Source organism: Ranitomeya imitator, chromosome 1 (assembly GCF_032444005.1).
Source record: "Ranitomeya imitator isolate aRanImi1 chromosome 1, aRanImi1.pri, whole genome shotgun sequence".
NCBI classification, from domain to species: Eukaryota; Metazoa; Chordata; class Amphibia; order Anura; family Dendrobatidae; genus Ranitomeya; species Ranitomeya imitator.
Window position 1 is genome coordinate 940,205,708 of NC_091282.1, and position 23,202 is coordinate 940,228,909.

Below are 23,202 nucleotides of genomic sequence, written 5' to 3' on the forward strand. Positions count from 1 at the left end.
AAACCTGCAGTTCCAGCAAAGGTAATCGTTTTTTGACAATTATGAGAGACAATTACCTTTCACAACTGGTTCAGGACCCAACAAGAAGGGGGGCACTACTAGACCTAATATTAACCAACAGGCCAGACCGCATATCAAATATAAGGGTTTGGGGTCACTTGGGAAATAGCGATCACAAAATAATAAGTTTTCATGTATCCTTTAAAAAGATGTGTAGTAGAGGGGTTACAAGGACACTAAACTTCAGGAGGGCAAATTTCCAACAGATGATAGAGGATCTTGGTGCAATTAACTGGGACGATATCCTGAGACACAAAAATACACAAAGAAAATGGGAGACGTTTATTAGCATCCTGGATAGGACCTGTGCACAGTATATACCGTATGGGAATAAACATACTAGAAATAGGAGGAAACCAATATGGCTAAATAGAGCTGTAAGGGGCGCAATAAGTGACAAAAAGAAAGCATTTAGAGAATTAAAGGAAGTAGGTAGTGAGGAGGCATTAAATAAATACAGAAAATTAAATAAATTCTGTAAAAAGCAAATCAAGGCAGCAAAGATTGAGACAGAGAGACTCATTGCCAGAGAGAGTAAAAATAATCCTAAAATATTCTTTAACTACATAAATAGTAAGAAACTAAAAAATGATAGTGTTGGCCCCCTTAAAAATAGTCTGGGTGAGATGGTGGATGAGGATGAGGAAAAAGCCAATATGCTAAATGACTTTTTTTCATCAGTATTTACACAAGAAAATCCCATGGCAGGCAAAATGTCTAGTGATAAAAATTCCCAATTAAATGTCACCTGCTTAACCCAGCAGGAAGTGCGGCGGCGTCTAAAAATCACTAAAATTGACAAATCTCCGGGCCCGGATGGGATACACCCTCGAGTACTGCAGGAATTAAGTACAGTCATTGATAGACCATTATTTTTAATCTTTAAAGACTCCATAATAACAGGGTCTGTGCCACAGGACTGGCGTATAGCAAATGTGGTGCCAATATTCAAAAAGGGAACAAAAACTGAACTCGGAAATTATAGGCCAGTAAGCTTAACCTCTACTGTGGGTAAAATCCTGGAGGGCATTCTAAGGGACGCTATACTGGAGTATCTGAAGAGGAATAACCTCATGACCCAGTATCAGCACGGGTTTACTAGGGACCGTTCATGTCAGACTAATTTGATCAGTTTCTATGAAGAGGTAAGTTCCGGATTGGACCAAGGGAACCCAGTGGATGTAGTGTATATGGACTTCTCAAAAGCTTTTGATACGGTGCCACACAAAAGGTTGATACATAAAATGAGAATAATGGGGATAGGGGAAAATATGTGCAAGTGGGTTGAGAGCTGGCTCAGGGATAGGAAACAAAGGGTGGTTATTAATAGAGCATACTCGGACTGGGTAGCGGTTAGCAGTGGGGTACCACAGGGGTCAGTATTGGGCCCTCTTCTTTTTAACATATTTATTAATGACCTTGTAGGGGGCATTCAGAGTAGAATTTCAATATTTGCAGATGACACTAAACTCTGCAGGGTAATCAATACAGAGGAGGACAATTTTATATTACAGAATGATTTATGTAAACTAGAAGCTTGGGCTGATAAATGGCAAATGAGCTTTAATGGGGATAAATGTAAGGTCATGCACTTGGGTAGAAGTAATAAGATGTATAATTATGTGCTTAATTCTAAAACTCTGGGCAAAACCATCAATGAAAAAGACCTGGGTGTATGGGTGGATGACAAACTTAAATTCAGTGGCCAGTGTCAGGCAGCGGCTACAAAGGCAAATAAAATAATGGGATGCATTAAAAGAGGCATAGATGCTCATGAGGAGAATATAATTTTACCTCTATACAAGTCACTAGTTCGACCACACTTAGAATACTGTGCACAGTTCTGGTCTCCGGTGTTTAAGAAAGACATAGCTGAACTGGAGCGGGTGCAGAGAAGAGCGACCAAGGTTATTAGAGGACTGGGGGGTCTGCAATACCAAGATAGGTTATTACACTTGGGGCTATTTAGTTTGGAAAAACGAAGACTAAGAGGTGATCTTATTTTAATGTATAAATATATGAGGGGACAGTACAAAGACCTTTCTGATGATCTTTTTAATCATAGACCTGAAACAGGGACAAGGGGGCATCCTCTGCGGTTGGAGGAAAAAAGGTTTAAGCATAATAACAGACGCGGATTCTTTACTGTAAGAGCAGTGAGACTATGGAACTCTCTGCCGTATGATGTTGTAATGAGTGATTCATTACTTAAATTTAAGAGGGGACTGGATACCTTTCTGGAAAAGTATAATGTTACAGGGTATATACACTAGATTCCTTGATAGGGCGTTGATCCAGGGAACTAGTCTGATTGCCGTATGTGGAGTCGGGAAGGAATTTTTCTCCCCAATGTGGAGCTTACTCTTTGCCACATGGGTTTTTTTTGTCTTCCTCTGGATCAACATGTTAGGGCATGTTAGGTTAGGCTATGGGTTGAACTAGATGGACATATAGTCTTCCTTCAACCTTAATAACTATGTAACTATGTAACTATGTAAAAAGAGAAAACACAATAGTTTGACAATAAATGGTTTCACCCAACCACTAACCATGAGTGGAGAAAGGTCAAGAAAACAAAAATTTTGCTGGGGTATGTAAACTTTTGACCACAACTGTACACAGTGCTGTATAATATGATGACTGCAATACTTTAAGAGGATAAAACTTTGATGGAGGAGTGCTTCTTTAACTTTATTCTAATGGTCAATATTGTTACAGCAAAGCCAACTTTATATGTTTTTTTACTACTTTGGCAAAAAAATCCCCCAAAAATAAACTTGTAGATGCAGAGATAGCAAATAAGTGTAGTTTATATTTTCCCCTGACCAGCAACCTTCCTGGGTCAGACTCCTTAGATGGCTATTGACAGCAACATCAAAGGATTACATAGCTGACATAGTTTAGCCAGATTTCTTCCTTGTTGCTTACTAATGCAATGACCCAGAGGGAGTTTTTTTAATTGATCGGTACCATCCATTTTTGAAGAAGAAAGAGGCTAAAATAAGCTGGATGCTATTTTCTCTTTCCTTTATCTGTGCTATACATACGTTTGATTGGTTTCTCTTAAAAACAGACAAATTTATGAAAATTCCAAACAACTTTTGTTGTTAACCCTTGCTTTGCATATCGTACAGGAGACAAGGTCATACCGCTATGTATTCCTCAATGTGGAGAATGCAGAAGTTGCCTAAATCCAGAGAGTAATTCCTGCTACAAAGGCTTGTATGTATTAACTGTATTCATGCTTTTAATAATTTCTATGTATAAAGTTCAAAAGTTTAAAGATCATTCAGAATCCAAAATTTAAGGTGATTTGCATGATCCATTACTTGCTATTAAAGAGGTTAACTTTAACCCCTTCTGGCATGGCCAATTTTTGCTTTGGCAACTTTGTTTTTTTTCTCCTCTTCTTTTAAGAGCCATAGATTTTTTTAGCTGTATAAGGGATTAATTGTAGTTTTGAATTACACCATCATTTCACTATAAAATGTATTGAAAAATTGGTGAAAAAATCCAAGTGTGATGAAATTGTGAAAAAAAAATGCAATTTCATCATTGTTTTTAAATTGTTTTTTGGCATTCTATGTGTGGTAAATGTGATATTGAAACAATGGCAATACTAAACTTATAAAGTTTTCTTTTTACTGTATTTTAGTTGTGAAAATAAATCAGAAATTTGGGAAAAAATAAATAAAATGGTTTGTGTTGCCATATACTGAGATGCTTACCTTTTTTATTTTTCTAACAATTGAGCTGTAGGAGTGGTTGATTAGCGAGTACTGTAATATAGGGTTGAGCGCCTTTTACTTTTATAGGATCGGGTCGGGTTTCACGAAACCCGACTTTCTCAAAAGTCGGGTCGAGTGAAATCGGCCGATCCTATAGAAAAGTCGGGGTCGGGGTCGGCCGAAACACGAAACCCAATGCAGTGCAATGGGATACTATGGTTCCCAGGGTCTGAAGGAGAGGAAACTCTCCTTCAGGCCCTGGGATCCATATTTAAGTGTAAAATAAAGAATTAAAATAAAAAATATTGCTATACTTACCTCTGACGCGCCCTGGTACTAACCGGCAGCCTTCCTTAGAATCAGCGCGTGAAGGACCTTAAATGACGTCGTGGCTTGTGATTGGTCGCGTGACCGCCCATGTGACCGCTCACGCGACCAATCACAAGCCGCGACGTCACCGAAGGTCCTTCAAGCGCTGATTCTTAGGGAGGAAGGCTGCCGGAAAGAAGCAGGGCGCGTCCGAGGGTGAGTATATTCCTATTTTCTGCTGGACCCTACAAAGGGGTCTGGGGGCCTGTTGAAAAGGCTGAAATGGTTTGGAAAGTGATGAAACAGAATGGGAAGAGCCTGGAGAATACGTCTGCATGCATTTCTGACTCACATATGGTTTTGGGGAATAAGTTTCTCGCAGTATTATGCCACTTTTACAGATACACAAGAACAACTACTAAACCTAGATTTCTATTGAATATGTATCCCTTATCTCAGTCACAATGTGGGACAACCTGCCACAAGAGCCTCCATTCACAAGTAGTATTTAGGCTGGAGTAGAAATACTGTCCTGGTTTGTCCACTGCACAATGTGCATAAGGTTTGTAAAAATTAGCTCTATGGGCTGAGTCATGGTTGACGCAGGAAGCCACCAGCCCAAGGGCCTCCAATCACAAATAGTAGTTAGGCTAGAGTAAGAATACTGTCCTGGTTTGTCCACTGCACATTGTGCATAGGGTTTGGAAAAATTAGCCCCATGGGCTGAGTAATGGTTGACAAAGGAAGGAGATGGGGTTTTATGGGAAGGGGTTGATGTTAACAGCAGTAGCATTAATCAGCATTTTTGGTGAATTTAGGTTGGCTTGCTGTCATCTGGAGGGACTGCAAACAGTGGAGATATCCAGTCCTTGTTGCATTTAATCAGAGTACGTCTGTCCGCATTTTCCATAGAAAGGCGTGTGCGTCTATCAGTCATGCTTGACTCAGAAGAGCTGAAAACACACTCTGACATCACACTAGCAGCTGAGCAGGTCAATATCTCCAAGGCGTATAAGGAGAGGTTGGGCCAAGTGTTCAGATTGCACACCCAATAATGAAAAGGAACTGAAGCATCAGAAAGGATGCACGTATGGTCACTTAAGTACCTCTTGACCATGTTCTGCAACTTCTCCTACCTTGGCATTGTAACAGACCTTGCTGTTGTGCTGGTTTATTGAAAATTGCCCAATTTGAGCACATTTTCCTCCCACCTTTGTTGGGCCTAGTGTTCGTTGCTCTCCCCATTATCCATTGTTGTTGAACACAGCCGATACCTCTGCCACCAGCATTGTTTGAGGGTGATATTTTCAGCAACTGATCTACAATGGCCCTCTTGAATGATTCCATTGTAAAACTCTTTGGTGACTACAAAAGGAGAGAAGAAAATTTCTCCTTGTACCGTGGATCGAGAAAGGTGGCCAACTAGCATTGGATGTTGGATAAAATGAGTATCACGCATGAACTGTACCATGTGAGCCAAGCTGCAAAAAGGCAAATGTTCTGTGTCCCCAACAGTAGGAACAGTAACCATCCTCTCCTCACGCTGACTCACATCTTTCTCCTCTTCCACCGCCTCCTCTCCATCCCATCCAGGCTGCACAGACATGAAACATGGGATGGTTGTCCCCTCCATAGCATTAGGCGTCCCCTCGGTAGCACAGAAAATAAGTCCTCACTCTCCTCATCCTCCTCATCTTCCCCTTCACCCAATGTTGCCTCCGAATATTGGCTGGGCTAGGTAGTATCACCCATTGTGAAATCTGGCTCCATACCAACATGTTGGGAACTCAAAACTTACTTGTTGAGATTATGCAGTGATTGTTTCAAGAGACACAGCAGCGGAATGGTTATGCTAATAATTGCCTGATCACTGCTTACAAGCTTTGTGCAGTACTCAAAGTTCTCAAGAACCTCACAAATGTCAGCGATCCACACCCACTCGAAAGTTGTTTTGTGTAGTGGCTGACTGTCAGTCTGATGGGCATGTTGAAGCTGGTATTAAACTGCTACCTTCTAATCCTCACCAACATATGATAGGTTGAGTTCCACCTCGTGGGCAGGTTGCAAATGAGTCGGTGTCTTGGCAAATTCAATTGCTTTTGCAGCTCTTTAAGACCAGCAAAAGTGGTAGTGGAATGGCGGAAATGGGCACTAATATGGCCACCTTCTCAAGTAGGTATGGCAAGGCAGGGTAACTTTTCAGAAATTTCTGAACAACTAGGTTCAGCATATGAGCCATACATGGCATGTGTACCAGCTTGCTGAACTTTAAAGCTGCCTCTTGTTTAGGTCCATTATGGTTGGAGGTGCAGTGGGGAGAGCCACTAATTAGTTTGTTGTTTTAAAGCTTGCCACAGCTCTGCTGCAGTGTGTGGTTTATGATCTAAACAGATCAGCTTCAGCAGAGCGTGTTGCCACTTTGCCAATGCGCTGCTGCAAGGTCCCAGCTTGGAAGTGATGGAGAGGGTACGTCAGCAGAAGATGAGGAGCAGGAGGAAGGGAGAGGGCAAGTGGAATATAAAGAGGCGGAAACCCTGACAGAAGTTTAAGTGGACTAACGTGGACAGCAGAAGGCAGGCTCTGACCCCAAATTACAGCAAGGAAAATGGCCTAGTGCATGCTTGGTTGCAGGCAGTAGGAAATGTTTGGACTACTGCTTTGCATAGGGCACTTAACGACTTTTTAAATGAACTAATGTGGACAGCCAGCAGAAGCCAGGCTCTGTCCCCAAAAACAGCAGGTAAAATAGAGCAGTGCTTTAACCACTTCATCCAATTTGACGTACTATCCCATCAAGGTGACCTGGGACTTAATTCCCAAGGACGGGATAGTACGTCATAGCAATCGGCCGTACTCACATGGGGAGTGCGGCCGATCGTGGCCGGGTGTCAGCTATTGCAGCTGACATCCGGCACTATGTGCCAGGAGCGGTAATGGACCGCCCCGGCACATTAACCCCCAGCACACTGCGATCAAACATGATCGCAGTGTTCCAGCAGTATAGGGAAGCATCAGGCAGGGAGGGGGGCTCCCTGCGTGCTTCCCTGAGACCCTCAGAGCAATGTGAAGTGATCACGTTGCTCCGAGGGTCTCCTACCTTCTTCTCCCTGCAGGCCCCGGATCCAAAATGGCCACGGGGCTGCATCCGGGTCCTGCAGGGAGGTGGCTTACCAAGCGCCATGTGGTAATGCAAAAAATATATTTTGCAATAAAAAGCATCTTTTAGTGTGTGACAGCTTTCAGTCATAAAAATCCGCTAAAAAACCCGCTATAAAAGTAAATCAAACCCCCCTTCATCAACCCCTTAGTTAGGGAAAAAATTTAAACAAGTATTTATTTCCATTTTCCCATTAGGGTTATGGCTAGGGTTAGGGCTAGGGTTAGGGGGTTAGGGCTAGGGTTAGGGTTAGGGCTAGGGTTAGGGCTAGGGTTAGGGTTAGGGCTAGGGTTAGGGCTAGGGTCAGGGCTAGGGTTAGTGTTAGGGCTAGGGTTAGGGCTAGGGTTAAGACTAGGGTTAGGGTTAGGGTTTGGATTGCATTTACAGTTGGGATTAGGGTTAGGGGTGTGTCAGGGTTAGGGGTGTGGTTAGGGTTATGGTTGGGATTAGGGTTAGGGGTGTGTTGGAGTTGGGATTAGGGGTGTGGTTGGGATTAGGGTTAGGGGTGTGTTTGGGTTAAGGTTTTAGCAACATGGCGTCCGATCTCAATTCCAGCCAATTCTGCGTTGAAAAAGTAAAATAGTGCTCCTTCCCTTCTGAGCTCTCCCATGCGCCCAATCAGGGGTTTACACCAACTTTTGTGGTATCAGCGTACTCAAGACAAATTGGACAACAACTTCTGGGGTCCAATTTCTCTTGGGAAAATAAAAATTTGAGGGGCTAAAAAAACATTTTCACAGCTCTGCGTTATAAACTATAGTGAAATACTTGGGGGTTCAAAGTTCTCACAACACATCTAGATAAGTTTCTTGGGGGGTCTAGGTTCCAATATGTGGTCACTTGTGGGGAGTTTCTACTGTTTAGGCAAGATTGCCTTGTGCAGGCATGTACTACGGAGGACAGAGAATGAACTTCATTCCAATATTGCAGCCAGCATGCAGCCAGCGGGTAAGGAAAGGGTGAATCAAACACCCAAAAACCCCCCCTCCATGGCTGAAGATTGTTCCCTCCAAATTCAGGTGACAGTGTCCCTTTAAGGGCTCATTTCCACTTGCAAGTAAAACGGACGAGTGCAATCCGATAAAAAATCGGATTGCACTCGGACCAATGTTATTCAATAGGTGTCTTTTCATTTGCGATTTTTTTCTCAGCCGAAATCGGACTGAGAAAAAAATCACAGCATGCTGCGATTTTCTGCGAGTCTCGGACGAGACTCACCAATGCAAGTCAATGGGTGCGATAAAAAAAACGCATGGCATACGGAACATCCGTATTCCATCCGTTTTTTACGGATACCTTACCATTCTGTGTTATAGAACACTGTAAATAGTCCTGTAAATGACTGTATAAAAATAGTTGCAGAGAAAAAAACGGATTGCATACGGATGTAAAACGGATGGTGCGATAAAAAAATCGCATTGAACTCGCATCACAAACGCATCACAAACGCATACTTTTCATCCCTTTTTTCGGTCCAGATTACGGACCGATTTGTCTATCACGAGTGGAAATGAGCCCTAAGACTCTCCCTAGCAGCAGAGTGATCTCTCCCTATACTTGTAGAAAGCAGGCTCCGGATGCAATGTGCACAAAATGGGGGCTGCAAGGCTTCAATAGACCCTGTGACGCTGGGCGGCCAGCCAATCACAGTAATGCCACAACCATGATGTCTGCGGCATTACTGTGATTGGTTAAGATGCTCAGCATGTTTAGTGGCTGCAAAGGAGGCACCAAAACTGTAACACGGGACATCCGAATATATATCGAGGCAAGTACACAAATACTCACACTGTAACCCGAATACTATCCGTGTGAATAGAGAATAATAATGAATACTCGCTCATCGCTGGGATTGATACAATTTTGAGGTGAATACAATGTCTTGATCACTTTTATTGCAATTTTTTGCATAGGTCCATCAAATGGAAAATGTCAACTTTGGCTTTTATTTTTTATTTTTTGCAGTACAGGTTAAATAGTTTTATATTTTGATAGATCGAGCTTTTATGGACACAGCAAAGCCGAATTTGTTATTTTTTAAATATCTACAGTATATCTTATCTTTATCTAATGAGTTATAGGTTGATGATTTGAAAATGTTAGGGATTTTTTTTATTTCATTTACTCTCCTTAGGCCCCCTTTACATGCCCATGTTTGCATTATATGTGGTATTTGTTTTATTTCAAGGATGAAATACGTACCCTTTATAACCTATGGTAATCTACAGATGTAAATTTTTTTCTTGTAGCACGGATGACACAGATCAATACAAATCTATAGGTTTGTGAAAACAGAGACAGTACAAAGATGGCATCCATGTGCCATCCGTGTGCCACCTGTGTGATGTATGTGTTTAACATTGCAAAGTGTAGAAGAATCTTTGTAATTTCATGGTTTCTATATCCATACTGGAAAAACATGTATGGCACACAGATGAAACACTGATCCAAAACACTGATGACACTGGTACTGTTTTTTTCCTGTACCGGTTTTATATGGACATTTGAAGGGGGCCGTAGGGACATTGATGTTCCACTCATTATACCAAAATATAAAGGGAACCTGTCAGCATGATTTCACATCCCATACTATTTACATATGCACATAGCTCTTTCAAAGACAAATCAAGCAATGTCATTACATGATCAGTTAATTCCTCCATTACTGTGATAAAGCATTTGAATTGATATGCAAATGAGGCTGAATATCTGAAGCCTTTGTCACTACAGCTCTATTCCCTGACCAGAGTCCTCCTCTTCCTGCTTTACTACTGACTCTCTTTCCTGAAGTACCACAGCAAAGAAGCTGTCAGTTAAGCAGGAGGAGACGGCACTTTTCAGGGCAGAGAGATGGAGTGACAGAGGCTTCAAATTTACAGACTCATTTGCATATCAATTCATATGTTGATTTATCAGTAATGGAGGAATAAGCTGGCAACTATATGATTAAAAGGACTTGACTTTGAAACAGCTACATGTTCATATAAATAGTTTGGGGTGTGAAATCCTGCTGACAGATTCACTTTTAAGGGATCCTGTCATTAGGATTGTGCACAGTAACCTACAGTGTCAGGTTGGTGCTGTTATACTGATTACAATGATAAACAACAACCACAAGATGGATTTCATCAGCCAAGGTATCTTATTAATCAGTATAATGGCGCCAACCTGACAATGCATGTAGGTTACTCAGCACTAGGGTTGAGCGAAACGGGTCGTTCATTTTCATAAGTCGCCGACTTTTGGCAAAGTCGGGTTTCATGAAACCCGACCCGATCCCTGTGTGGGGTCGGCCATGCGGTACGCGACTTTCGCGCCAAAGTCACGTTTCAATGATGCGAAAAGCGCCATTTCTCAGCCAATGAAGGTGGATGCAGAGTGTGGGCAGCGTGATGACATAGGTCTCAGTCCCCACCATCTTAGAGAAGGGCATTGCAGTGATTGGCTTGCTTTCCGCGGCGTCACAGGGGCTATAAAGAGGCGTTCCCGCCGACCGCCATCTTACTGCTGCTAATCTGAGCAAAAGGAGAGGTTGCTGCCGCTTCGTCAGAAGCAGGGATAGCGTTAGGCAGGGTACATTAACCCCCAAACCGCTTGTGCTGTAGCGATTTCCACTGTCCAACACGACCATTGTTTTGCAGGGACAGTGGAGGCTAGATTTTTTTTTCCTCAGCGCTGTAGTTCATTGGGCTGCCCTTGAAGGCTCCCTGATAGCTGCATTGCTGTTTGTACACCGCTGTGCAAACCAACTGCTTTTTTCAAAGCACAAATCCTGTTGCTCCTTCCTTTCTGCACAGCTATCTTGTTTGTTTGTCCACACTTTTGTGTGCAGCAGTCCTTTTTATTGCTGCTTGCCATAATTTGCTGAGATTACTGCAGGGAGATAGTAATTGTAGCACAGTCCCTTTTTTTTTTTTGTTTCGTTATATCTCTTCAAGCCACTTTCTGCCACAGAAAATATACTCTAATACAGTGGCCCAGATTTATTCACTAGTCTCCCTGAAGAAAAAAAAAAAAAAAAGGGTGCAGATTAAAATTGGCAAATCTGTATCAGTGGCAGTCCTGTGTGTGGCATCTGTGTCTCATTTTCTGGCACAGAAAACATACAGTCTAACAGTGGGCCTGATTTCTTGCCAATTCTCCCATAAATAAAAAAAAATAGTGGGAGATTAAGATTGACAATTTTGCCTCAGTGTCAGTGCTGTGTGTGGCATCTGTCTCTAATTTTGTGCCACATTAAACCTAGTGTGTAATACTGGGCCAGATTTCTTTTAAATTCTCCCTGAAAAAAAAAATAGTGGGAGATTAAGATTGGCATTTCTGCTTCAGTGCCAGTCCTGTGTGTGCCACCTGTCTCAAATGTTGTGCCACATTAAACCTAGTGTGTAATACTGGGCCAGATTTCTTTTAAATTCTCCCTGAAAAAAAAAACAGCGGGAGATTAAGATTGGCATTTCTGCTTCAGTGCCAGTCCTGTGTGTGCCACCTGTCTCAAATTTTGTGCCACATTAAACCTAGTGTGTAATACTGGGCCAGATTTCTTTTAAATTCTCCCTGAAAAAAAAATAGTGGGAGATTAAGATTGGCATTTCTGCTTCAGTGCCACTCCTGTGTGTATCACCTGTCTCAAATTTTGTGCCACATTAAACCTAGTGTGTAATACTGGGCCAGATTTCTTTTAAATTCTCCCTGAAAAAAAAAATAGTGGGAGATTAAGATTGGCATTTCTGCTTCAGTGCCAGTCCTGTGTGTGCCACCTGTCTCAAATTTTGTGCCACATTAAACCTAGTGTGTAATACTGGGCCAGATTTCTTTTAAATTCTCCCTGAAAAAAAAACAGCGGGAGATTAAGATTGGCATTTCTGCTTCAGTGCCAGTCCTGTGTGTGCCACCTGTCTCAAATTTTGTGCCACATTAAACCTAGTGTGTAATACTGGGCCAGATTTCTTGTAAATTCTCCCTGAAAAGAAAAAAATAGTGGGAGATTAAGATTGGCATTTCTGCCTCATTGCCAGTGCTGTGTGTGCCACCTGTCTCAAATTTTGTGCCACATTAAACCTAGTGTGTAATACTGGGCCAGATTTCTTTTCAATTCTCCCTGAAAAGAAAAAAATAGTGGGAGATTAAGATTGGCATATCTGCTTCAGTGCCAGTCCTGTGTGTGCCACCTGTCTCAAATTTTGTGCCACATTAAACCTAGTGTGTAATACTGGGCCAGATTTCTTTTAAATTCTCCCTGAAAAAAAAATAGTGGGAGATTAAGATTGGCATTTCTGCTTCAGTGCCACTCCTGTGTGTACCACCTGTCTCAAATTTTGTGCCACATTAAACCTAGTGTGTAATACTGGGCCAGATTTCTTTTAAATTCTCCCTGAAAAAAAAAATAGTGGGAGATTAAGATTGGCATTTCTGCTTCAGTGCCAGTCCTGTGTGTGCCACCTGTCTCAAATTTTGTGCCACATTAAACCTAGTGTGTAATACTGGGCCAGATTTCTTTTAAATTCTCCCTGAAAAAAAAAACAGCGGGAGATTAAGATTGGCATTTCTGCTTCAGTGCCAGTCCTGTGTGTGCCACCTGTCTCAAATTTTGTGCCACATTAAACCTAGTGTGTAATACTGGGCCAGATTTCTTGTAAATTCTCCCTGAAAAGAAAAAAATAGTGGGAGATTAAGATTGGCATTTCTGCCTCATTGCCAGTGCTGTGTGTGCCACCTGTCTCAAATTTTGTGCCACATTAAACCTAGTGTGTAATACTGGGCCAGATTTCTTTTAAATTCTCCCTGAAAAAAAAAATAGTGGGAGATTAAGATTGGCATTTCTGCTTCAGTGCCAGTCCTGTGTGTGCCACCTGTCTCAAATTTTGTGCCACATTAAACCTAGTGTGTAATACTGGGCCAGATTTCTTTTAAATTCTCCCTGAAAAAAAAAAAACAGCGGGAGATTAAGATTGGCATTTCTGCTTCAGTGCCAGTCCTGTGTGTGCCACCTGTCTCAAATTTTGTGCCACATTAAACCTAGTGTGTAATACTGGGCCAGATTTCTTGTAAACTCTCCCTGAAAAGAAAAAAATAGTGGGAGATTAAGATTGGCATTTCTGCCTCATTGCCAGTGCTGTGTGTGCCACCTGTCTCAAATTTTGTGCCACATTAAACCTAGTGTGTAATACTGGGCCAGATTTCTTTTCAATTCTCCCTGAACAAAAAAAATAGTGGGAGATTAAGATTGGCATATCTGCTTCAGTGCCAGTCCTGTGTGTGCCACCTGTCTCAAATTTTGTGCCACATTAAACCTAGTGTGTAATACTGGGCCAGATTTCTTTTAAATTCTCCCTGAAAAAAAAATAGTGGGAGATTAAGATTGGCAATTCTGCCTCATTGCCAGTGCTGTGTGTGCCACCTGTCTCAAATTTTGTGCCACATTAAACCTAGTGTGTAATACTGGGCCAGATTTCTTTTAAATTCTCCCTGAAAAAAAAATAGTGGGAGATTAAGATTGGCAATTCTGCCTCATTGCCAGTGCTGTGTGTGGCATCTGTCTCTAATTTTGTGCCACAGAACATATACTGTATAAGAGTGGGCCACATTTCTTCAATATTCTCCCAGAAAAAATAAAAAGGGGGAGATTTTTATTGGTAGTGTCTGCATCAGCGTCAGTCCTGTTAGTGGCATATTTGTCTGCCATTGACACTGTGTACTGTTATACATTGGGCCTGATTTTCCCTGCAGTCTCACCCACCTATAAAGGAATATATAAATCCAACAGAAGTTTGAGTTCACCTTGTAACTGGTTTTACAGTAACAAATACCGTTAGTTTGGTTACGTTTTTCAAACAATGAGGAAGTCTGGTGGAAGAGGTCGTGGCCGAGGGGCGGTCATTGCCAGCTGGTAATGATGGTAGTGGTGGTGGAGCATCAGGTGGTCGTGGGAAAAGCAATATAGCACCTAAGTCTCGAGTTGTTCAGCCAGGTTCGTCATCTGGCTACACAAGGCCTTGAACGCTCCCTTTTTTGGGAGTAGGAAAACCGCTTTTAAAGCCGGAGCAGCAAGAATAAGTTTTGGCTTTCCTTGCTGACTCAGCCTCTAGCTCTTTTGCCTCCTCTTCTGAAACTGCTAAATGTAAAAGCAGCGCGTCGTTAGTGGATGTTCACGGTCAGGGACAAGTCGCTTCCTTGTCTTCTTCACCAAGAACAACAGAGAAGAATGCGTCAGGCGACACAACGGGTTACTCCATGGAGCTCTTTACACATACTGTTCCTGGGTTAGAAAGTGAAACAGTTAACAGGCCATGCCCATTACAAGTTGAATCGGACATGGAGTGCACAGATGCACAGCCACAGCCAGATTACTATGCTGTTCCTTTGACTCAGACCAGAACATTGCCCTCGCAGTGTACTGATCCAGAATCAGACCCTGATGAGACTATGGTGCCCCGTCACGAACCCTATACCACCGGCTTACACAGTGACACAGACGAAGTTGCACACAAGACAGAAGAGGAGGTCATAGATGACCCAGTTGTTGACCCCGATTGGCAGCCATTGGGGGAACAGGATGCAGGCGGCAGTAGCTCTGAAGCGGAGGAGGAGGAGCCGCAGAAGGCATCAACATCGCAACAGGTTCCATCTGCCAGGCCCGTATCTGGTCAAAAACGCGTAGCAAAATCAGTTGTAGGACAGCGTGGACATCCGGTTAAAGAAGCTCAGTCTGCAATGCCTGAAAAGGTATCCGATAGTAGAAAGAGTGCAGTCTGGCATTTTTTTTAAACAACATCCAAATGATCAGCGCAAAGTCATCTGTCAAAAATGTTCAACTACCTTAAGCAGAGGTCAGAATCTTAAAAGTCTAAATACAAGATGCATGCGTAGACATTTAACCACCATGCATTTGCAAGCCTGGACTAACTACCAAACGTCCCTTAAGGTTGTAGCACCCTCGGCCAATGAAGCTAGTCAGCAACGCTACATCCCTTCCCTCACTGTAAGCCCACCATTTCCCGCACAACCTGCAGTAAATGTGCAGGTTTCGTCGCCAGGCCAAAGCAGTCAGGGAATCACCAGTTTCGTAGTAGGAAACACTGCATGTAGGGCACCAGCAAGAATACCATCTCCAACCCTCTCTGTCTGCTATGTCCACCGGCACCCCCCCTAGTTCCATGATCTGCAGCTCTCCAGTCCAGCTCACCCTACATGAGACTCTCGTTAGGAAAAGGAAGTACTCATCCTCGCATCCGCGTACACAGGGTTTGAACGCCCACATTGCTAGACTAATCTCATTAGAGATGATGCCCTACCGGTTAGTTGAAAGCGAAGCTTTCAAAGCCCTGATGGACTACGCTGAACCATGCTACGAGCTACCCAGTCAACACTTCTTTTCGAGAAAAGCCATCCCAGCCCTCCACCAGCATGTTAAAGACCGCATCGTCCATGCACTCAGGCAATCTGTGAGTACAAAGGTACACCTGACAACAGATGCATGGACCAGTAGGCATGGCCAGGGACGTTATGTGTCCATCACGGCACACTGGGTTAATGTGGTGGATGCAGGGTCCACAGGCGACAGCAATATTGGGACAGTTCTGCGTAGCCCATGGTCTAGGAAACAGTTGGCTGTAGGTGTTCGCCCCCCCTCTTCTTCCTCCTCGTCCTCCTGCAGAAGCGAGAGCTCATCCACAGACCGCAGTCGCACGAGCACTCCATCCGCAGCTATGGGACAGCTAGTGGCAAGCGTCAGCAGTAGTGTTGAGCATTCCGATACCGCAAGTATCGGGTATCGGCCGATACTTGCGGTATCGGAATTCCGATACTGAGATCCGATACTTTTGTGGTATCGGGTATCGGTATCGGATCCATAGGGATGTGTAAAATAAAGAATTAAAATTAAAAATATTGATATGCTCACCTCTCCGGCGGCCCCTGGACATCACGCTGGTAACCAGCCGGCTTCTTTGTTAAAATGAGCGCGTTTAGGACCTGCGAATGACGTCGCGGCTTCTGATTGGTCGCGTGCCGCTCATGTGACCGCCACGCGACCAATCAGAAGCCGCGACGTCATTCTCATTCACTAAACTCCTAATTCTAGGAATTTAGGACTTGCGAATGACGTCGCGGCTTCTGATTGGTCGGGTGGCAGTCACATGAGCGGCACGCGACCAATCAGAAGCCGCGACGTCATTCGCAGGTCCTAAACGCGCTCATTTTAAACAAAGAAGCCGGCCGGTTACCAGCGTGATGTCCAGGGGCCGCCGGAGAGGTGAATATATCAATATTTTTTATTTTAATTCTTTATTTTACACCTCACTATGGATCCCAGGGCCTGAAGGAGAGTTTCCTCTCCTTCAGACCCTGGGAACCATCAGGATACATTCCGATACTTGATGTCCCATTGACTTGTATTGGTATCGGATATCGGTATCGGCGATATCCGATATTTTTCGGGTATCGGCCGATACTATCCGATACCGATACTTTCAAGTATCGGACGGTATCGCTCAACACTAGTCAGCAGGCTGTATTGGCAATGAAGTGTTTGGGTGACAACAGACACACCGCGGAAGTTCTTTCCGAGTTCTTGCAGCTAGAAACTCAGTCATGGCTGGGCACTGTACATATTGAGGCAGGCAAGGTAGTGAGTGATAACGGAAGGAATTTTATGGCTGCCATAGCCCTTTCCCAACTGAAACACATTCCTTGCCTGGCTCACACCTTAAACCTGGTGGTGCAGTGCTTCCTGAAAAGTTATCCGGGGTTACCCGACCTGCTCCTCAAAGTGCGCAGACTTTGCTCGCATATCCGCCGTTCGCCCGTACACTCCAGCCGTATGCAGAACCATCAGCGGTCTTTGAACCTTCCCCAGCATCGCCTAATCATCGACGTTGCAACAAGGTGGAACTCCACACTGCACATGCTTCAGAGACTGTGCGAACAGAGGCGTGCTGTTATGTATTTGTGGGAGGATACACATACACGGACAGGCAGTTGGATGGCAGACATGGAGTTGTCAGGTGTGCAGTGGTCAAAGGTACAAGACCTGTAACAAGTCCTTCAGTGTTTTGAGGAATGCACATGGCTGGTTAGTGCAGACAACGCCATAATAAGCATGAGCATCCCCCTAATGCGTCTGCTGATTCAAAGTTTGACGCACATAAAGGAGCAGGCGTCTGCAGCCGAGGAAGAGGATAGCCTTGATGACAGTCAGCCATTGTCTGGTCAGGGCAGTCTACAGGACGAGGTAGCGGGCGAAGAGGAGGAGGATGATGGGGATGAGTATTTTTTGAATGAGGAAGCTTCTCCCGGGCCAATAGAAACTGGTGGCATTGCAAGGCCGGGTTCAGGTTTTTTGAGGGAGACAAGTGACGTAGATTTGCCTGAAACTGCCCCTCAACCCAGCACAACCGCAGATTTGACAACTGGAACTTTGGCCCACATGGCGGATTATGCCTTATGTATCCTCAAAAGGGACCCACGCATTATTAAAATGATGACCGATGACGATTACTGGTTGGCCTGCCTCCTTGATCCTCACTATAAAGGCAAATTGCAAAATATCATGCCACATGAGAACCTCGAACAAATATTAGCAACCAAACAAGCAACTCTTGTAGACCGTTTGATTCAGGCATTCCCAGCGCCGGTGATGGTTCTCACACGAGCTGCAGGGGGCAACAGGGCAGAGGTGTTAGAGTTGCAGAAATCAGAAGTGGCGTTGGACAGAGGGGTTTTCTGACCAGGTTGTGGAGTGATTTCACAATGACCGCAGACAGGACAGGTACTGCAGCATCAATTCAAGGTGACAGGAGACAACATTTGTCCAGTATGGTTACGAACTATTTTTCATCCCTTATCGATGTTCTCCCTCAACCGTCATTCCCATTTGATTACTGGGCATCCAAAATAGACACCTGGCCTGAATTGGCAGAATATGCATTGCAGGAGCTTGCTTGCCCAGCAGCTAGTGTGCTATCACAAAGAGTATTCAGTGCTGCTGGTTCAATATTGACCAAAAAAAGGACTTGTCTGGCTACCCAAAATGTTGATGATCTAACCTTCATTAAAATGAGCCACTCATGGATTGCGAATTATTTTGCCCCACCTTTCCCGGCTGACACCTAGCTTTCCTATAAAAAGGTCTTGCTTGTGGACTGGTCTTACTGACTGTTCCAATCTCTTATTTTGCAGCTGCTGTTTGTCCAGTATGCGACATGTTTACACCTCCCTAAATGGGCTAACTCCCTCCACGGGGCCGTGGTCTCCCCACTTGGCGCAAGCACCCGTGAGAGTGCCGTTTGTCTGAAGAGGTGGGTGTGCTCGTTTTTGGTGGACGTCACTGCCACTGGGTCCCTCATAGTACAATAAAGTGTCTCTGGCGGTGGTGGCGCGCAACCAATGTCAGACACACCGTTGTAACATGAGGGGTCCTTGGCCTGTACCGCCGGCCACAAGAGAGTTTCCCCCCCCAGCTCAAAAACTGTTCTACCACTTGCAAAATTATCTCTCATAGCTCCACCAATGTTTAGTCTATGCGCTGACATCCTTAAATGCCTGGCACTGACAATACCAATTTGTTGACATGTATGATGCTAGTTAAAATAGTCAGGGTCAGTGTCCTATATTGACACCAGTAAATATTTAGCGCCAAATTACTATGTCTGAAACTCAGCAGAGGAGCCCACCCCTGTACCTAAGTATCCCACCCTTTTGTTTTTTGGTTTTGTTGTATTGCGAGACATTAACATCTATTTATTTTTTGGGAGTACTAACTGTGTCAGACACTCCTTCCAATTGTCCTCCGCTGACCACACCCATGCTGCCTGTGTACCCCTGCAAGATAATTCAAACTGCTTTGAGCCTATTTTTTAAAATTTTAGGCCTACTAAGTCTGTCTGCGGTCCCTCCTTCCATTTGTCCTCCGCTGAGCACACCAATGCCGACCGTGTACCCATGTAACTTTTTTTCATCCTGCAGTGAGCCTACTTTGTGGTGTAAGGCCTACTAGCAGTGTCTGTCTGCGCCACTTAATACAGCTGTCCTCTAAAAAAAAAAAAAAAAAAGCTGATTTTCAGCTTGTCAGAATTATAAAACTGCATTGGGGCCACAAGTTTTGTTGTGGTCTACAAACTGAGTCTTCCGCTCCAAGGTGTTCTCTCTGTTGCCTCTCCCTCACTTCTATCTTGAAGCTCTTGTTAAGTAGTTGTGGAGACAACACTGCATTGGGCCTACAAGTTGGGTCTGGGTTGTAGAGACGGTGTCTGCCGCTCCAAGGTGTTCTCCTGGTTGCCTTTCCTGAGCTTCAATCTTCAGGCTCTTGTTAAATAGTTTTTTAATCAAACAACTGCAGTGGGGCTACTAGTTTGGTTGGGGCCTACTAACAGTGTCTGCCACTCCAAGGTGTTCTCCTGGTTGCCTTTCCTGAGCTTCAATCTTCAGGCTCTTGTTAAATAGTTTTTTAATCAAACAACTGCAGTGGGGCTACTAGTTTTCTTGGGGCCTACTAACAGTGTCTGCCGCTCCAAGGTGTTCTCCTGGTTGCCTTTCCTGAGCTTCAATCTTCAGGCTCTTGTTAAATAGTTTTTTAATCGAACAACTGCAGTGGGGCTACTAGTTTGGTTGGGGCCTACTAACGGTGTATGCCGCTCCGTGCTGTTCTCCAGGTTTCCTGTCCTGAAATTCCATTTTCAGGCTCTCGTTAAGTAGTTGTTGAAACAACACTGCATTAGGCCTACAAGTTGGGTCTGTGTTGTAGAGACGGTGTCTGCCGCTCCAAGGTGTTCTCCAGGTTGCCTCTCCCTAGCTTCGATCTTGAAGCTCTCGTTAAGTAGTTGTTGAAACAACACTGCATTAGGCCTACAAGTTGGGTATGGGTTGTAGGGACGGTGTCTGCCGCTCCAAGGTGTTCTCCAGGTTGCCTCTCCCTAGCTTCGACCTTGAAGCTCTCGTTAAGTAGTTGTTGAAACAACACTGCATTAGGCCTACAAGTTGGGTCTGGGTTGTAGGGACGGTGTCTGCTGCTCCAAGGTGTTCTCCAGGTTGCCTCTCCCTAGCTTCTATCTTTGAAGCTCTCGTTAAGTAGTTGTTGAAACAACACTGCATTAGGCCTACAAGTTGGGTCTGGGTTCTACAAACGGTGTCTTCCGCTCCAAGGTGTTCTCCAGGTTGCCTTTCCCTAGCTTCTATCTTCAGGCTCTCGTTAAATTGTTTTTAATATAACACTGCATTTGGCCTACTTGTTTTGTTGGCCCTACTAACGGTGTCTGCCGCACCTTGATGTTCTCCTACACTGAACAAACCAGTGCCGCCTGTTTACTTCTGTTACCAATTTTGAACTGCATTTAGCCTACTTACTGATTTGGGCCTACTCACTGTGTCAGCCTCTCATTACAGTTGTAATCCACTGAACAAAGCAATGCCCCCTGGTTAGTCATGTTACCAATTTTGAACTGCATTTAGCCCACTTCATTATTTGGGCCTATATCTGTGTTTCCTCCTCATCCTGCCCATTGCCCAGCCAGTGATAGATGAGTCTGCTGGTACTTTTACCCAAAATGCTACATTCCCTGTGCACGCTACACAGCCAGAATGTGACCCTGCTGAAAGTCAGGTTCCCCTTCCCGCATACCATACCACCTTACACGGGGACAAAGAGGAAGGTGCAGATGAAAGTGCAGGTTCCTTCATCAGTTGGGGGGGAATACTCGTTGGCAACGACACTGGCATGGGGCCCCTCATAGTATGCAAAAGTGTCGCTGCCGGTGGGAGGCGCCCCCGCTGTGCAAACACACCGCCGTACTTTGAGGGGCCCTGTGCCAGTGCTAATGCCAACGAGTGGGCCCCCCATGCTTGCTCAGGATCACAGCACTTGCAAAGTTTAAATACTTACCTCTCCCTGCTCCACTGCCGTGACGTGTTCCAGATTTCCTGGGCCCACTAAATACTTGAACCAGCCCTACCCCCCACAACTTTAGCCAAATGACCCCCAATTTCCAATGCTATTACTATTATGATAAGGTAAATTAAGATTGACAAGCTTTAGTAACAATAATGGATGTTTTTGCCATTAAAATGGGCACTGTAGGTGTTTTCCTGGTCTCCACTCACTGCCGACTATGCTCCCCCATTGACTTGCATTGGGTTTCGTGTTTCGGTCGATCCCCGACTTTTCGCGATAATCGGCCGACTCGACTTTTGAGATAGTCGGGTTTCGCGAAACCCGACTCGACCCTATAAAAATAAAAGTCGCTCAACCCTACTCAGCACAATCCTGCTGACAGGTTCTATTTAATAAACTGGAAAAAGTAATAATTGATACAACTGTTAAGCTATGACTCTTGCACCACACCCAAAGACTTCACAATATTTTGGGAAAACTACAATACACTGAAGATCTTACTGTAGTTGTCAGGCTCTGTCAGGAGTTGCTCTTTTGACGAGAAACCAAACATAGTGGGCAGAGCAATAATACAAAAAAAGGGTGCCACTTATCTATGTAAAAAAAGTTAATGTATAAAAAGAGAAGAAAAAAGCTGCACAGATAAAAATAGTGTGCAACCATGTAGAGGCCAATGATTTGAAAGAAAAAAAATAAATAAAAAACAACACAGTCAAATAATTAAAAACATCAGGAGTGGGTTTAATGATCCAAAATAAACCCCAAAATGAAACAACAGGATAAAGACACCTCAAGTCCCCCTGAATAATCAATCAGTACAAATGCAAGAATGAAATAACGATCAGATGACAATAGAGAAATAAAACTTAAAGTGCTTGTTGCAATTAAGTTTAGGTGCAGTGTATAATTTCCAAAATATAGGAGCTCAATATCAAGAAGACAAAGAATTGTGTAAGACCCCACTTGCATCGTGGGGTCCAGGAGTTGCACTTTTCCAAAAAATGAAGGGCCAAAGGTAAAATCATAAAGATCTAACAATGAGATAAGATTTATATATCTAGTTCTATATAGTATATGAAAATTAATTTTTTGTGTCTGCACAAAAATTAAAAAGTAAAGAAATAAATCATAAATAAATTATATGATTTTAACAATGTTTTGTTAAATGTTTTGTTAACTGTCACAGATAATTCATACCTAGTCTAAACCTTTAGACCCTTTTCCAAACTCTATACATATGAAAAATCAAAAAAAATAACAGGGTTATTCACATCCTTGCAAATGATTAGCTACCCATATTATTGATGACAACTTGATGATTGCTGTGAGTTCAACCTCTGGGGCCATTCCGATTCTGAGAATTAGAGTTGAGCGACTTTTACTTTTTTCGGATCGAGACGGGTTTCGCGAAACCAGTCGGGTCGGGTGAAATCGGCCGATTATTGCGAAAAGTCGGGGGCTGACTGAAACACGAAACCCAATGCAAGTCAATGGGGAATCAAAGTCGGCAGTGAGTGGAGGACAGGAAAACACCTACAGTGCCCATTTTAATGCCAAAACATCAATTCTTATTACTTAAGCTTGTCAATCTTAATTAACTTTATAATGATAGTTAGGCATTGAAAACTGGGAGTCATTTGGCTAAAGTTGTGGGGGGTAGGGCTGGCTCAAAATTTTCGTGGGCCCAGGAAATGCGGAATACGTCACAGTGGTGGAGCAGGGAGAGGTAAGTATTTCAACTTTGCAAGTGCTGTGATCCTGAGCAAGCAGGGGGGCCCACTAGTTGGCACTGGCACAGGGCCCCTCATAGTACGGCAGTGTGTTTGCACGGCGGGTGGCGCCTCCCACTGCCAGAGACACTTTTGTGTACTATGAGGGGCCCTGTGCCAGTGACGTCGCCAACGAGTATACCCCCCCACCTGATGAAGGAACCTGCACTTTCATCTGCACCTTCCTCTTTGTCCCCATGTAAAGTGGTATAGTATGCGGGAAGGGGAACCTGTTTTTCAGCAGGGTCATATTCTGGCTGTGTAGAGTGCAAGGGGAATGTAGTGGTCTGGGTCAAT

At 43.9% G+C, this 23,202-nt stretch overlaps 1 protein-coding gene across 1 annotated transcript in view; it reads left to right on the plus strand.

Annotated features, from left to right (window-relative positions):
* LOC138655770 (alcohol dehydrogenase 1-like) overlaps positions 1-23,202 on the plus strand; it is a 153,658-nt gene that overhangs the window by 38,375 nt on the left and 92,081 nt on the right. Inside the window, exon 4 of the mRNA XM_069743620.1 lies at positions 3,195-3,282. Coding sequence (XP_069599721.1) covers positions 3,195-3,282 — 88 coding nt within the window. The remainder of the gene's footprint in view (positions 1-3,194; positions 3,283-23,202) is intronic.